This window comes from Carcharodon carcharias, chromosome 14, assembly GCF_017639515.1.
Source record: "Carcharodon carcharias isolate sCarCar2 chromosome 14, sCarCar2.pri, whole genome shotgun sequence".
Lineage (NCBI taxonomy): Eukaryota > Metazoa > Chordata > Chondrichthyes > Lamniformes > Lamnidae > Carcharodon > Carcharodon carcharias.
In genome coordinates, this window is record NC_054480.1 from 17,734,208 (window position 1) to 17,751,260 (window position 17,053).

Here is a 17,053-nt window from a genome sequence, read left to right on the forward strand (position 1 = left end):
TCAATGAGGTGGAGTCTAACAATGACCGTCTGTTTCTCAACCGCCCATCCCCAACTCTTTCTGAATTTTAGAAGCTCACTATGCAGATTGTTGCTGAGCAACTGGAATGACTGTCCAGGCAAATAGTTTCCTCCTCTGTTGCAACCCACCCAAAGACACATAAACTTATGAACAGCTCAAAAATGCCTCACGGAGTCCAGTTTGAAAACTTACCCCCTACTGCATTTGTGTGGAAAGTATATGAAGGCTTTATTAGTTTTTTTCCCCCTCCACCCAAGACTCTATTATAACTCTACTTAGGTGCCTGGAAATATTTGCTGTAATTGCCATTCAGGCGTTTAGTGTTTAACTGTAGAATGTTTAAGTATGAAATGCATTATATGTATTTTCTACATTAGCAACCAGAAGATTGAAATAATGTGAAAGGTTTTGGTGTCAGGGATTTTTGTACTTGTGATTTAATTTAAGGTTCCTCAAGTCAGATGGAGAATAGAGTGGATGTAGGATAACAGTTCTTCATTGCCACTTCAATTATTTGTCCTAAAACAAAAACGTAAAGAAGCCACTGTAATGCAATTGTGAGAAAAATTCAATTCCTTGTACCAGGTGTTGTCCTGATCAAACTAGACTGCAGAGACTTGTGCACTTAATTGAGGCTGACACTTGAGTGCAGTGCTGAGGGAGCGCTGTACTGTGGAACATACCATCTTTTGAATGAGATGTTAAACTGAGGCCCTGTTTGCCCCCTTGATTAGATGTAAAAGAGCCTACGGCACAGTTCAAAGAAAAGGCGAGTTTGTTTCAGTAAAATGGCAAATATTTACCCATCAATATCACTAAAAGGGTCATACAGACTTGAAACATTAACTCTGTTTCTCTCTCTACACATGCTGTCAGACCTGTAAAGTTTTTCACGTATTTCCTGTTTTATTTCACCAAAACACATTACCTGGTGATGAATCTCATTGTTGTTTATGGGACCTTGCTGTGCACAAATTTGCTGCTGTGTTGCCCTAAATTATAACAGTTACTGCACCTCAAAGATTTTCTTATTTGGCTGTAAAGCACTTACTGAGGTTGTGAAAGGCGCTTTAAAATGTGAGTCCTTTTCTGCATGATCTATCAAGAATGAGATGATAGACATGTTGCAGAATTATGGGCTTTTTGTGCTGTGGACTTGTGCACACAACAAACTAGGTGAAACTTGGCAAACTAATTTTCAGACCTTGCTTCAATATGAGCTTCATTCAACCCAAGGCCAATTGACTGTTCTATCTCTCTCTCATTCTGATTTTTAACTGATGTGTCTGTATGTAATTTGTTTTCCAGTTGTTAACACCTGAGTTCAGCCCATGGAGATTTTACTTCAATGCTCTTGATGTCTTTGTCAACACTTCACTGAAGAGTATTGGGTGAATTTGGGAAGGGATTCATTTTCCCTCATCTATCTCTTACCTTCAAAAAGCCATGAGTAGTAAAACGCACCCGAGGAGCCCCATATAGTCAATGTTAGAATAGGATAACATATAGGATGTTATTTTCAGTCTGAATGAAATATTTGTGGTTTGACCATATCCTGTTAATTTCTTAGGAGATACAAAAAACTGGAATAAGTCCCCAGTTGGAAGTCCACCCCAACAAGTTGGTTTGTCTCCTAGAAGAATGGGCAGAGAAAAATCAAATGAAGTTTCAACCCTATTTCTACCCTCTGTTTCCACGTCAGACTATTCAAAGAATTGTAAACACTACGCTTCTAAAACTCATAATTTTGAGTTGTCCACCCCATCCAGTCCTGATTCTCAACTTGCAGAGAGTGAAAATTCTGCTCTAGAGGTTGAATCGATGGTGGAAGTGAAATTGCCTAATAATGCTATAGTCTATGGAGTTATTAGATGGATTGGTACACCAGAGGGCCACCACAGTCGCTGGGCAGGAATTGAATTGGTGAGTATGAGTGTATGGATATTTTCTGAACCATGTGCATATGTTACATCCAATTTGTGAAACTGCCCATTTCATGAAATGGGCACTGGTAGACCCCATTTCATAAACTGGATAAACCCGTTGTACCTATCATGAAATAGGCAGTTTGATTGCTCATTTCATGAACTGGCTAGTACTATATATGAGTTTTAAAATCTTATTTGTGGAATTGTTGCTCAAGCCTGTTGCAGTGTATAAGCTTAACATCAAGTACTAAGTTGCTCAATAACTGCATGAGCATTGTAAATTTGGGAAAGCAAGTTTGCCTGCAAAAGCACAAATGGTGGTTAGTGTAAAATTTAATATAAGTTTCAAAGGACCAGTTCAGTGGGCAATGAACAGCAGTTACCATGAGGCTATTAAGAAGGTTTCTTACAAAGGACTCCACTGGAAGCAAACCACGGTGTGGTCTCAGACCAAAGTTGCCAGGTAAGTTCCTCAACAGAATCTCCACAGCCATTGAAGAAAAAGAACTGGAAAGACTTCTTGAGGAAAACATGGAAAATCCTGATCTTGAACTGGCCCATGGACCATCCTCCATAGGCAGTCCTGAGCTGGCTTCAGAACCATCCACCACAGACAACTCCGAGTTACTCTCTGGACCATCCAATATGGAAAATCCTGAGCTAGTCTCAGAACCATCCACCATAGATGACCCTGAGTTGGCCCTTGGACTACCCAACATGAACAACCCCGAGTCATTCCCTGGATCATGCAGCATGAACGATCCTGAGATATCCCCGGGACCATCCTCCATGAGTTACGCTGAGCAGGCTTCTGGATCATCCACTACAAATGACCCTAAACCTGATGAAGAACTTCATCCTGCCAGATGTGTAAGGAAGGTGATACACCAGGACAATGCACAGCAAGCCAAGCGGATGATGGCACACAGCACAAGGTCAGTTCGGGCTGTTGGTGTTGGAGACAATATGGCTGTTCCAGCGTCTGCATTTGATCACAGCAAAGGTGACTCACCAAATGTTATAGGTGTGGTGCTGGCAAAAGATGGGACTGGCTACATCATTGGAACTGCTAAGGGGATTGTGAAAGGCACACTCACCAGGAATCAGTTTGAATTTGTGCAGTGCAGTTACTGAATGCAGAAGGCATTCTACCAGAATAACTCTGCCCTGGTGAGATTGTACATGCTCAAAGTGTTTGTGGTGGACAAGGCTTCCAGAGATGTCACTGCAGGAGTACCTGCTTATCAAGATGATGTTCCTGTGTGGAAGCAGGTCTCCTTTCCTGTGACAACGTTGACCGGTGCTGGCATATTAAATATGTATGAATTGTATTTGTGCTGTTTTTGTAAACATTGATGTATAATCTATCTGAATGGTTTGGGTGTGATCCTGAATAAAATACAACAGAACATAAACCAATGAATTTGAAATGTTTGGATGTCACAATGAATCTGAAATGTAAATTGAATAAAGGCACATTCTGCATGTATGAATTGTTTCTTTATTTGTTTTTGCTATATTGTAGTTATTGATGAATATAAGCTATATCTGAATGGATTGGATACAATACTGGATGTAACATAGGACAGTAAACAGAATTAAGCATATTATACATTTGTGAATGAAATTTTATTTTTCATTCCTAAAAGTTGATCATTTCATGAACCATGTAAGTTTTTCAATGCCCATTGGGTGGTGAAACTGGCAGTTTCATGAACTGTGCAGGTAAGCTGCCAATTTCAAGAAATGGGCAATTTCACAAATTGGATGTAACATGACATTTTTTAAAAATTGAAAATTATATGTAAGGATGTCTAAAGATGTCAATGGGTTAGTGACTAGTGACATTATCAAACAGTTTGCTGCAATACCTTGGTCATCCACCAGCTACCCCAATCAGAAAAAAGCAAACCTGGACAAGTTTTGACCTCTAGAATATCTTGTGCACATGTCAGTAGTTGTGCAATACATCTAAACACCCTGTGGGAGGAGTAGCGTAATGCACTAACAACATTGTACAAGAAGTAAAGCTTCGACAGTGTGTGCCTTTTGTCAGCTGTGCTCAAATTCTGTACTGCCAGTCGACTAGATATGATATATTTGATGAATGGGGATGTAACATTAAAAAGATTTTGGCACTCCACCATTGAGAAGTAATACTTCTGTCTCTTTTTTTAAAATGATTTATAGGACTATGAACTAAATGATGCTAGTGATGGAACTTTTGAGCAAATTCGTTATTTCAATTGTGAACAGAACAAAGCAATTTTTAAACCGTTATGGAACTGTAAACCAGATGCCCGTTTTTCTTCAACTGTACCAAAGGCGATACCTAACAGTCCCATTCATGCACCAGGTAAAATCATCCTTTGCTTTCTGCCATAATCATTTTCAGCATTTAGATGGAGAGTTGTGACCTTGGGAAAGTAATGGTGAACAGGGTCTGTGGAGTAAATTGAATGCTGTAGTACCTTATGGGGGGTAGAATAAAGCACCTGTTACTGAAATAATTCAGCAAATTTACTATCGGAAATCTGTTGGTAGAATGCTGCAGAAGCAGAGAAGCCTGTGCAAAGTGCTTGAGCACCTGTAAGTTTTCATTCAGCATATGAACCAGATATGAAAACAGAAAATACTAGAAACACTGAACAGGTGAGGCAACATTTGTGGAGTAAACATGTTGATGTTTCTGGTGTGAGGTTGCTTTACCAAGCTTGTGAACCAGTATTGGTACAATTAAAGCAAAATACTGCGGATGCTGGAAATCTGAAATAAAAACGAAGTGCTGGAAAAACTCAACAGGTCTGGCAGCAAAAGTGGAGAGAGAAACAGAGTTAACATTTCGAGTCCGTATGACTCTTCTGAGCTCCAGTATTAGTATCCTGTTACTTCTGCCCTTCGATAAAATTAAACAGAATTTGCCTGGTTAGAGTAGATAATAGCTGGCTGCTTTCGTATCTGTAAGCACTTAGAAGGGGATGGAATTATAAATTACTTTATCATTTAATTTTCTAAGGGTAGTATCGTAGGTCCAACCACCTTCAGTTTTTCTTTTTCATTTATGGGATGTGGGCATCGCTGTCTAGGCCAGCATTTATTGCCCAACCCTAATGCCCTTGAAGGTGGTGTTGAGCTGCCTTCTTAAACCGCTGCAGTCCCTGTGATGTAGGTACACCCACAGTGCTATTAAGGAGGGAGTTCCAGGATTTTGACCCAGTGACAGTGAAGGAACGGCAATTTTTCCAATATTTCAGGATGGTGGGTGGCTTGGAGGGGAACTTCCAGGTGGTGGTAATTCCCACGTACCTGCTGCCCTTTTCCTTCTAGATGGTAATGGTCATGGGTTTGGAAGGTGCTGCCTATGGCGCCTTGGTGAGTTTCTGCAATGCATCTTGTAAATGTTCCACACTGCTGCTAGAGAGGGAGTGAATGTTTGTGGAAGGGGTGCCAATCAAGTGGGCTACTTTGTCCTGGATGGTGTCAAGCTTCTTGAGTGTTGTTGGAGCTGCACTCATCCAGGCAAGTGGAGAGCATTCCATCACACCTCTGACCTATTCTTGTAGCCACAGTATTTATAAGGCTAGTTCAGTTCAGTTCTTGGTCAATGGTATCTCCCAGGATGTTGCTAGTGGGGAATTCAAGTGGTGGTAATGCCACTGAATGTCAAAGGGCAATGGTTAGATTTTCTCTTGTTGGAGATAGTTATTACCTGGTATTTGTGTGGTGCAAATGTTACTTTCCACTTGTCAGCCCAAGCCTGGATATTGTCCAGGTCTTGCTGCATTTGGACAGGGACTGCTTCAGTAACTGAGGAGGCACGGATGGTGCTGAACATTGTGTAATCATCAGCGAACATCCCCACTTCTGACTTACGATGGAAGGAATGGCAGTTTATTTCCAAGTCAGGAAATGCTGGCCTAGCCAGTGACACCCACAACCCATGAATGAATAAGGAAAAAGAAAAACTCTGTTGTGGAGACTGAGCTAATTAACTGCCAAAAACAAAGGCTGAGAATGTGCTGCCTGCCAGTGACTGATATGGCTGACTTACATTTTTACACACCTGAGTTGCGGATAGAGCAAGGAATGAGATTGTTCCTATTAAATTATAACCAAGTAATTCACCTCTAATCATTGAATCTTCAGGATTAGGCTTTCTATGTTTTAGATGAGTGTTTTATGTTGTAGCCCTATTCAACTGGGGATTGCAATTTTAATCATTTTTTCATTGCTGCATGGTGCTGGACTTTCCAACCATGGAGCTCCTGGATTGCTGAGATAATTAAGATTTAATGCAGATCAGTGTCAGTATTGAAAATATTAATTTGGTCTGTTTCAATTACAAGTGAAGACAGCCCAAGATTGCCTGGCCATAAAAGAGGATGTCCCACCAGTGCGAGAAGATGAAGCACTACAACTGATGAAGGGAAGAATGAAAGGGATTCAGGGGCATTACAATTCTTGCTATTTGGACTCCACAATTTTCAGGTTTGACTGATGTTTCTAGTTTCAAATCAATTGCTGTAAGATTCTGCTGTTCTTGTGAAGGGGCTGATGTTGAAAGCACGCAGCAGATGGTGATGAGGATCATAAACTCTAGTTTCTGTTTTTGACCAGGTGTAGTCTCATTAAGACACTATTTTGCTTCTAGTTGTTGAAGTTAGGTTAGACTGATGATGGAATGAAAGTTTTGTGCCTTGGAAAGTCTTGATGCAGTTCACAGCTACCAAGTAGCTGTATAATTATAACTGCATTAGCCACCTTGCTGTAAGGCTACAAGGATGTTTGTTTTTGAAAAAAGGAATAGCTCTCAGCAATAATGGAAGCTTTTCCAATGTTGTGGCGAATGTGTATTATTGAATAATATGTAGGCCCTTAAGTGGGTGCAGCCTCAGAGTTGTGGGTTGACACCTGCAATGCCCGTAGAGTTTGAGTTCTCAGTCTCCGCTTATGAGCAAGACGAACTAGTGTCCAAATGGAGTGGGAAAATTGGTGTAATTGCCATGCCATGTTTGTGTGCCTTCTAGTACTTGTTTCAGATTTCATACCTAGAAGTAGATTGATCTTGATGTGTCAAATGGGGAGAAAAATAGATTGAATCTGTTAAAGCTAAGTCAGGAAAAACAGCTCCATCCACATTTCCTTTCAGTTTGGCTAATGCTGTAGCTTATGTAAAGGTACTTAATGCTGACACCAAATGCCAATGGTAGAAAATATTTCATTCCCAGTCTGATAACCATTATAACTGTATGTAATAGGATCTATTAAATCAGATCTGGTTTGTGTTTTACATCACAACACATTTCATTATTTAAAATGTTTTTCCCAGCTTATTCACATTCACATCAGTGTTGGATAGCATACTTCATATGCCTGGAGGACACAACGAGAAAATTCAACGTGTACTAAGGGAAGACATAGTCAACCCACTACGAAAGTGAGTGAGGATCATACTTGCAATCCTGTACCTGACGATTTGAAGATTACTATAATTTTTATCTTTTCACTGATTTTAAAGTTTTGGTAAGAATTATCGCTGATTGCACCTTGTTGCCATCCCTGATGGTGAGAAGCTGATTCTTACAGAGCAGCAATATCCTTGATTGAATTCTTAGTCTATGCTAAGTTAGCTGACCTCAGCCAGTGCAATGGTAGAGGCACTAGATTTGGCCTCAGCACTCTTGATTCAAATAGAGAAAACTAGCAAGGGAATTGCACTTAATCGTCACATAGTTACCCCTCCTGCCTTTATGCGGAAGTCTGAGGACAGGATTGTTACAAATTTCACAACACTACTGTAGAAGATATTCTTTTAGATTAAGAATCAACAGTTCACTCCCATATCTTAAGATATGGAGCGCGCCTATTTTGCACAGTACCCAGCTAAATAACAGCTTGGACCAGAGATTGTAACAATAGACCAACTGTTGCTTATACTGAGTTTTGTGATCTCTCATTTGTCAATTTATACATTTTCCCATATTTTTCAAAGGCAGACTGAGCAGCAGTCTAGTAAAGTAAGGCTGATTACTTATGGTAAGCTGGTGAAATACGAGTGAACAGAATGAAATTTTTCAGTGAGATTCCATCAATTTCCTCCTATTCTTAGCATAAAACAACAAAATTCCTAACTATCCATTGTACAGTGCCTACAAGCTTTTCAGTGTCAGAAAATTATGCTCAAATTCTGGGAGTTAACCGATTGCAAACAGTGACATTATTAGTTGAATCAAAATTCCATTCTAACCCAAATCAGCAAAAATTCCAATGTGCATTAATTATTTCTCATTTTATTGCCTAAACAGATGACTAGTCTAATACTCTTTACATTTATTCTTGAAGTGTGACCACATGAAGAGGGTACTGGAAGTATGCCTGAACTCATGGAACTGTAACCTAACAAGAGATACTGCCTTGGTGACAAAAAGGGAAATGATTAGTGTAGAAGCATTCTGAAATATTGCACTTTGTAATTTTTTCTGTAACCTAGGATCCGGATTTTTAAATAAGTGTTCAAGACGCCAAGGGTTAACCAACAAATCCTTTGATCCTAGGACTGGGGTTGTGAATGCAGATAAGGTGACAAAACTGAGGAAACTATTAGGATGTGACACGTTTATTTCAGCAGAGAAAGGTAACTATATACTTTTTTTGCACAAGTAACATTCTATAGAAACTAATTCATTTAGTCCAGAATGTATGAATTCATTGCATATATCCTCGTGCTCTCTTACCCTGTCAAGATACTGTATAGTGCATAGTGCTGTTGTTACTAGACTAATAATCCAGAGACCAAGGGAACCCGGGTTCGAATCTTGCCATGGCAGATGGTGGAATTTGAATTAAAAATACTGGAAATAAAGGTCTAATGATGACCATGAAACCATTGTCACTTGTAAAACCCCATCAGGTTCACTAATGCCCTTTAGGGAAGGAAACCTGCTGTCCTTACCTGTTCTGGCCTACATGTGACTCCATACCCACAGCAATGTGGTTGATTCTTAACTGCCCTCTGAACAAGGGCAATTAGAGATGAGGAATAAATGCTGGCCTAGCCAGCGATGCCCACATCCAATGAATAAAAAAAATTATAGCATGTTGATTTGCGATATTGCTGATTTGTTACATGAATTTGTAAACCAAAAATCTATCTTCAATACTCCATTTATATGTGCAATATTGTTTTCCCCACTGAATATATTTTATATCTTATGTATATAAAATAATTTATTTCCTAGAGCCAGAAAATTTTTTTAACCCATGTTCCATCAAAGTATTTTGTACCCCACTAGATGTAATAACTATCTTTCTCCAAAACTTGACCTCATTTTTATATATAGCTCAAGTTTCTGTTGGTGAAGGACATTATGGCATTAACTTAAACTCTCTTTATTTTGATGGTTAATTATACTTAATTAGAACAATATTTGTAATTAGCAGTCTTACAGAGAACTGAATAAAGCATGAAACATTATGGTATGACACTGAATGCAAGGGATGGAACTTTGTACAATTCTTAATACTGTAAGGTTGTATTCATATTTGTTTCTTAATTGCCATAATTTTTTGGTATTATATTAGACTCATACATTTCCTGTCCTTCCTCTTGGAGGCAGAGGTCAGAGTTACTTGTGCAATGCAGGTCTCCCCATGGTCATGGTCAATATTGACGTGTCAGCTTAGGTGACTACCTTTTTCTTCTATTTCTCCAATTATCTGCACGGTGCTCTATGTCTTAACAGCCCTAACAGTGGAATAATGAAACTCAAGAGCCATGTCAGCACAGTTGATCCTGTAGGCTCAGATTTCATGTTGTTACCCTGTGGTTTTATGGAACAGACTTAAATCGCTGTTCAGGACACCTGGCTGTTGAGTTGGCATCTGCCTGTCCCTCAGATTTGCCCAGCTACATGTTTTATTGTTGTGGATGCACTGTGTGTATATTATTAAACAATAAAATTACTTTTGTGGCCATTATTTCAATGGTCTAGCTTATCTGCTGTACTTCTGTACTTTCTCTTTCAATATTCTTTGATTCTGTATCCTAGCATAAGTTCAAGCAGCACTATGATCTTCAGAATTAGTTGTTTTAAGCAGATGATTCTTTTTTATGGTCTCTTTTGCGCTTGCGTTCTTTCATGCATGTATATTTTATAATATAGATAGGATTCATGCACATTTTTGTCCGGATTTTGTTTAATCCAAACTTCCAAAGGGAAAACAGTTCAAAAATAAAGGCAGATAATGGTAGTTATTTGCAATACCCAGAAAAAGAGCAACAGAAGAATCCAAACAATCTTCGGTCTCTTGATTGACATTCCCACAGGATTTATACTGATCTGTAGCTTAAATAGCAATTAACCTTTGAATCATCTTGCCTGATATTTATTTAACATCAGTTAGACTTTGTAGCCTTAAAGGGACACACTCCCAGTGTAATAATACTTGGTGCTTTACAAGCTCTAACACACTTCTGACAAATCAGACTGTCAGCTGACTTAGCATGCCAAGAATCATGCACAATATATATCTCTTCAACTATTGTTACTATATAAAACTAAGGTGATTAACACTGTTTACATAAATATGAACACATTGTGCAATTTTTCAAATTTAGATCCAGAAGAATTTATCAATGTCCTTCTGCATGAAGTCCTGGCAGTAGATCCATTGCTAAAGATCAGGTAGCTTTTAAATTTTTTCTCTTCTTTCCTCCTAATACACTGAATGTTGCCAGGACATAGTTTCACAAGTGACAACTGCTCATTGGTACCTCATAATTGGGCTCAGTTCATATCAGTTTAGATAGGACATATTGAATCATGATGATCATCAGTTGATCTCAATCCTAGCTCACTTGATGTTCATTGGCAGATTGATTTTCTTCTTTCCCTCCCTAGCTGAGGAAGCTGAAACTAATTGTAAACCTCAAATTATTGCCCAGCTGATCAGAGTTCAGGTTACTCAGCATAGTCCTTGAGTTGCTTCTGGGACCTGCTGGTCTATGTAGTTGTTTGTTATACTTAGTGATATTATCGCCCATTAAAGGACCTCAGACAAAAGTTTAAAATCAAGGGACACTCTGGACGTCAGCCAACATATGATAATTAGCTCTAATTTCTAATTTCAATTTTCAGTTCCTGTACACAGAAGAAATCCATTTGAAAGTTGATGCTGTAGTCTATTCTGAGCAATCATTAGCTGCTGTGAAGAAATTTGTTGTCATGAGATGTCACACTGTGCAGTCTTAAGTGCAAACTTGAGAGTTCAGTGCATGGATTTTCTGTCTTATCTTGATATTGTGGCTGCTATCTCAAAAAAATGCTTTTGATTAATCATTGGTACAAAACCTATTTAGGAATGCAATAAAAGTAATCTCCCATTTTACTGTTTCCTATTATTTGTTTAGGGGGTTAGTTAGTGTGATATCTGGGACAATAGGCTACTAAGAATAGCTCCAAAGTAATAAATGGCTCAACCATAGTTAGTGGGAAACATGGAGACCTGGATTTTGGGGTAAGTAAGTAGGGCTGCTACGAGGGTTCCATCATTACTCCACTGAAACTGACAGCAAATTCTGGAATCTGTACGTGTGCAGTTAAACATGGAAATCTAGAAGTTGCTCTCAGTGATTCTACACCTCTCCAGATGGTGAGACGTTGAAGTCCCCTCAGACTGCATACAGGTAAAAGTCTGAGAGACTTTTGCAATACGATTGGCTGTTTACACTTCTTGATGGCATCACTGGACACCTGGAAATTTACTTGACTTGGTGTCAGAACAAACTGACGTCAGGGAAGGGGAAATCCATGGAACAGAGATTGCTAGAGCCTTGTGGGCAACTTTCTTCAGGGTCAGTGGCATTCATCATTGACCATGGAATATGCACCATACCTTTGAAATGCAGTTTTATGTAGAGAAAATTATTAAAATAAATGCTAGGAGCTTACTCTTATTAGAGTAGCTTTCTGTGTATTAAATGCAATTTGTTTGGAGCCTAGAGTTTCCCTTTAATGTGTTAATGGTTGGATTGAACATTTTTGTCAGTGTTTTTGTTGGCTGCAACTTAGATGTACTTGGGGAGCAAGTGCAATGCACACAATAAAAATGTGCAAATATGGATACTGGAACTTACCTGTTGCTTCCTTATAGACAGGAGAGAAGCAGTTTAATTTTCTGTGTCCTGTATCAACTTGGATATCCTGCTGGCCTTGAATAATTGTTATCTATAGTAACGTCTTACTCACCTTTAGACTTTGCAAGGCTTAGCCGTAGTTGCAACTCTGTTTTCTAAGTTAATCAACCCTCGCAACTGGTTAATATTTTACAACTTAATAGTTGTATTTTTGAGCTGTTGCAATTTATTGGGCTGTGGAACTAATCCTGTGAAAGTGGCTAAACTATACAATGAAACAGTGACAGTAAGGCAATTACAGTTAAACACCGTGATGGAGAATTAGAGGGGAACAGTCCATTACTGAGGCCACAATGTCGTTTTGAAGGCTACTGCAAACTCCAGCTGTATCTGTACAAATTTTAAAAATAAATTAATTCAATAACTGGAAAATAGAGGTATCATGGAGATTAGAGGCTGAATTTTCTATTCCCACGATTTATACTGAAATGTTGTCACTTCGATTACAGTTGCTTGCAGTGACCATGCACGTATTGAAAACCTGTTTAAGCCAGGTAGCAATCATAGAACAGACAGTTAACTCGTTCTGAGAATTCTAACATCAGCATTTCTCCTTCCTTCTCATATTTCCTTCGTGACCTGGACTAAAATTGACAAAATTCCCGGCATGGTGTGTTAGTGTGTCATGTGCCTCCTCACTTGTGACATGTTGATGCAGTGTGCCACCTTGGACAATGCCTTCTGATTCAGTTTTTTGAGATTCCAACCCCACCTACAAATCTTAAATCTGTTCATTTTAATAGTACTAATTATGGTTACCTTACATTGGCTGTATTCATTGATATGAGTCCAAGAGGTTTGTGTGATATTATTATTCATGTGCACTATTCAGGTCTGGCCAGAAAATTCAAGAGAGCTACTGTTATCAGATAATCCTGGAGAAAGATGAGAAACTGAGCGTACCAACGGTACAGTTGCTGCTAGAGAGATCGTTTCTCTCTTGTGATTTAAAATTTGAGGAGGTTGGTTACAGTCTCTTTTCAAAATTGTTGAGACCACTTTATTTACTTTTTGATCTTTTAAGTGTTGAGGATATTGTTCTGTGTTACTCTGCGTAATACTGAGCTGTGTCAGAAATAAAACCTTATCAATCTTAATTATCATTATTGCTTAATGACCTACCTTCCATATGGTACAATTAACTTTATTTTGAGGGGTGTTTTTAAATTCTAAAATACAAGTTGTCTTCTGATAGTTCAAACAATTTTAGTGCAAAATAAACAAACTATCTACTAATTTTAGTAAGCAGTGTAGCATTGCATGGGGCTAAAAAAAACTGAATTATCAGGTAGTTTGAGTTAAGAGTAGATTTGCCTCAACACTCTTCATGCTTTCTGATCATAAAAAATCTATTAATCACTCGTCATATGTTTCTTGGCTTTTAATTTTTTATGGTTTATGAAGGAAGCTCTAATATGTGTTGTTAAGGGTGCGGTATATTATAATGAATTTCACTGTTTATAGATTTTAAAAACAATTATATTGTAATCTGTTACATTTGTCATTTTATCATTGAGGCTTGGGTTAAATTGTTCCCAGACCAATAGGATCAGCATCTCTTCCCTGTTGACCGTGGGGGCTCAATTAAGGGAACTTGCTTTCTCCTACACCCCCACTACTCCTCACTTAACACAAAACTGCCAATAATTCGGCAGTAAAGTGAAAGTTGTGGATACCATGGCTGATGCGGATAATTTAAGTATTGCACAGTACAGTGAAGGATGGGGGGCTTAAGTATCTTGAGGCTGGAGATTGGGGCAGGGTAGCAAGGTTTTTACTTGGCCTAACCTATATGATCTTGAGCTGTGACAGTACCTGTTAGGATCCTCTGAAACCATTTTTGGCATTGTCTCTATTTCAGATCCCATTATGCCTGTTGGTTCAGATGCCACGGTTTGGAAAACAGTTTAAAATGTTCACAAAGATCATGCCCTCACTGGAACTAGATATCACAGATTTACTTAATAATGGCAAGTATCAGTTCTATGTTGGTGATTCTGCCATTCATATCATAAGGCAATACAGTTTCCTTTTGCTTAATGGTATGTAATTGTACAAGTAGATTAACTAGCAGTAAATGTAAACATGTCGTACAGTGCTTATACCCACCTCCTAGTATTAGTGCTGCACTAGGTGAACAACATAATTACAGCAAAGCCAATGTAATTTAGCAGTGCCTATTAGTAATTATTGCAGATTATGACTGACTGCCACATACAGTATAGAGATTGAAATAACTATTGTCTCACATTTTATATCATGGACACTATCAATTATGCAATTGGTATTATAATCCACTCTGCAAGTTATTATGCACATCTATTGATCAACCAATATCTCAGACTCCTACACTTTCACTGCCTGGTATGTCCTGTCCCACTGACCCACCACAGCTAGGAACACAATGATATAGAGTTGGGTGGGAGTGACACTAAATTTGCCAAAAGCTGTGATGGTCAATTATACACTGTAGATTGTATAAAGAATATGGCAATGTGGTTGTTTGCAGCTCTGAGACAGTGCTTCATTTGTGGAGAAGTGGCAGAGTATGAATGTGCTCAGTGTCTTCTGGACCCAACTCTTAATCCAGGTGTCATAAAACAATACTGCTATGCTTGCAACAATCAGGTAAGAGTACTGTTTTTTTAAATTAAAAATGCATAGGTCTAAGTCTGTTAGACCACTCTTTTCAATTATGGGACATGAGTTTGAATCGAGTCCACTAGGCTCCCACTGTTCTAATATCTTTTCTTTTTGAATTTACCCCAGGTTCATTCCCATAAGAAGAGGAAAGACCACCAATTCAGAAAATTTCCATATCCAAGAGATGTTTCTGTCAGATCCCCTTTTCCACGACACAGGATGGAACTGTTTGCAGTGCTTTGTATTGAAACCAGCCATTATGTTTCATTTGTAAAATATGGGCCCGGCAAAGATTCTTGGCTTTTCTTTGACAGCATGGCTGACCGAATTGGTAATTTCGGTTGATTGCACTCACAAAGCAAAATTAATTGGGATTTTCCAAAAGACTCCCCTTAACTTACATCCATTTCTGACTATTTTAATCATTAACTTCCTGTAGTGGAAATAAAATGTGTTCTTTGAGAGGGAGGAGTGTGGAAAAGAGCTAGCTAGTAGTAGTGAAGCAACTCTAATGATCTGCATTATCCACATGACTGTCTGAATGTGGGACCTCTTTGTATATTGGTATTATTCTAAATTCAAATTTAAAACTATACAAAATAAGGCTGATTCTGTGGGTATGGAAATTAGGTCAGTGTTTACAACATCTCTTCCTAGCTTGCCTCTTTCCTAAATCCATCTCTGTTAGCTACTGAGCAATGAGCAGCTTAATTTGGTCAAGTGGACTGCACATCTGATGGCATATCAAATTTGCTCTGGTAGTGAAACAGTAGCTGTGCAACTTTAAGTAAACCTACATACTTGCTGAGCTAGAATCTCAAATCAGCTCTCTGGACCTGTTCTTGTGGGCAATATGTAATCTTTCCTTTCCATCTAAAACACAAACCAGTTTCTCATGTATTCTGATATTCTTGAAAGTAAGAGCTATTGTTGTTTTGTATTATTCAACTACTGTCTGCCATCAACCTAAATCAGTCATCCCTTCCTACAGCTCAACATCCACCTGCCTGTCTGTACTCTAAAGATGTTATGATAACACAGGTTCCATACCTTGCCTCTAACAATAGATAAGAACATACGGTTTAATTTGCCGCGATGATAGCACATTTACCTTGGAGTCAGAAGATGGTGGTTCAGGCTAAATCCCAGGAAGAGGATTATTGCATTATTGGAGATGACATCTTTTAGATGAGACATTAAACTGAGGCCCCGTCTGCCTGTTGACAACAATACCAAAGTATAGCTAATAATGTGGACTCTGGGAATCCCACAGCACTATTCAGAAAAGAACAGCGTTCTCCCAGTGTCCTGGCCAACATTTATGCCTCAATTACCACTACCAGAAACATATTAACTAGTCTCATGGCTGTTTGTGGGACCTTTGTGTGCAAAGTGACCCTACCTTTCTCTGCGTTTCAAAAAGCAACTTGTTGGATCTTAAGCTCTTTGACATGTTTTAAGGACGAAGATACTACATTTAAAAAGAAAAAAATCACATTCTATTAAAGTTGGAACTGAAGCCATTTGACCCACTAAAGCTATCAGTGCTAAATTTTTCTGCACTGAGATTATTTCAAACATGTTGCTGTTTGAGTAAAGAAGTTCTTCCTTAATGAATGTTTTAAAGCTTGCCTGTCACATTTATATTTGTCATCAGTCTGCTTTCTTGCCTTACTCTTAAGTAATATGCACATAAGAATTTTATGTACTTAAATGAAGTGAGTACAAAAATTATATAGATTTACAAACTGCTGCTTTCTACAGTGCAAGCATCTACTTCATTTTCTCATGCATAGTTTGATGCAAGGTTACTTTCACTGACCAACCTGTTCTCCTTATTCTAGGTGATGAGAATATTCCAGAGATAACAGATTGTCCACAAATAGGTGATTACCTGATGATGTCAGAGGACAAGCTGGCTTATACAGACCTGAAGCAGCTTGATGGATTTGCTAAGAGACTTTTCTGTGATGCCTATATGTGCATGTATCAGAGCCCAAGGATGTGCTTGTATAAATGATGCACAACAGAGCTCAAAATGCTGACAATGAAACTGCACCTTCCAATAAGTGATTGGAAATAGTCACATCTTTAGTGTTCTACATTCTTGTGTGGAGCAGATCATTCAATGGGGAAAGAATGTCTGTCTGTCAAATGCTTCTGTACTATCTTTATCAAATAGTCTGCCCTGCATTATGAAATAACACAGTGAACAAGGCGATTTGTTTCGACTTCTGAATTAAAACCTATTTTATATTAATATTGG

The 17,053-nt window shown here is 38.5% G+C and overlaps 1 protein-coding gene across 7 annotated transcripts in view; it reads left to right on the plus strand.

Annotated features, from left to right (window-relative positions):
- cyldb (cylindromatosis (turban tumor syndrome), b) overlaps positions 1-17,047 on the plus strand; it is a 28,582-nt gene extending 11,535 nt beyond the window's left edge. For all 7 annotated transcript variants that reach the window (XM_041203763.1, XM_041203768.1, XM_041203766.1 and 4 more), the window contains 11 exons: positions 1,592-1,944; positions 4,140-4,305; positions 6,296-6,437; positions 7,279-7,386; positions 8,504-8,583; positions 10,567-10,633; positions 12,977-13,106; positions 14,006-14,114; positions 14,654-14,772; positions 14,914-15,118; positions 16,632-17,047. In XM_041203763.1, coding sequence (XP_041059697.1) covers positions 1,592-1,944; positions 4,140-4,305; positions 6,296-6,437; positions 7,279-7,386; positions 8,504-8,583; positions 10,567-10,633; positions 12,977-13,106; positions 14,006-14,114; positions 14,654-14,772; positions 14,914-15,118; positions 16,632-16,807 — 1,655 coding nt within the window. In that variant the 3' untranslated portion in view covers positions 16,808-17,047. The remainder of the gene's footprint in view (positions 1-1,591; positions 1,945-4,139; positions 4,306-6,295; positions 6,438-7,278; positions 7,387-8,503; positions 8,584-10,566; positions 10,634-12,976; positions 13,107-14,005; positions 14,115-14,653; positions 14,773-14,913; positions 15,119-16,631) is intronic.
- Positions 17,048-17,053: the final 6 nt, after the last annotated feature.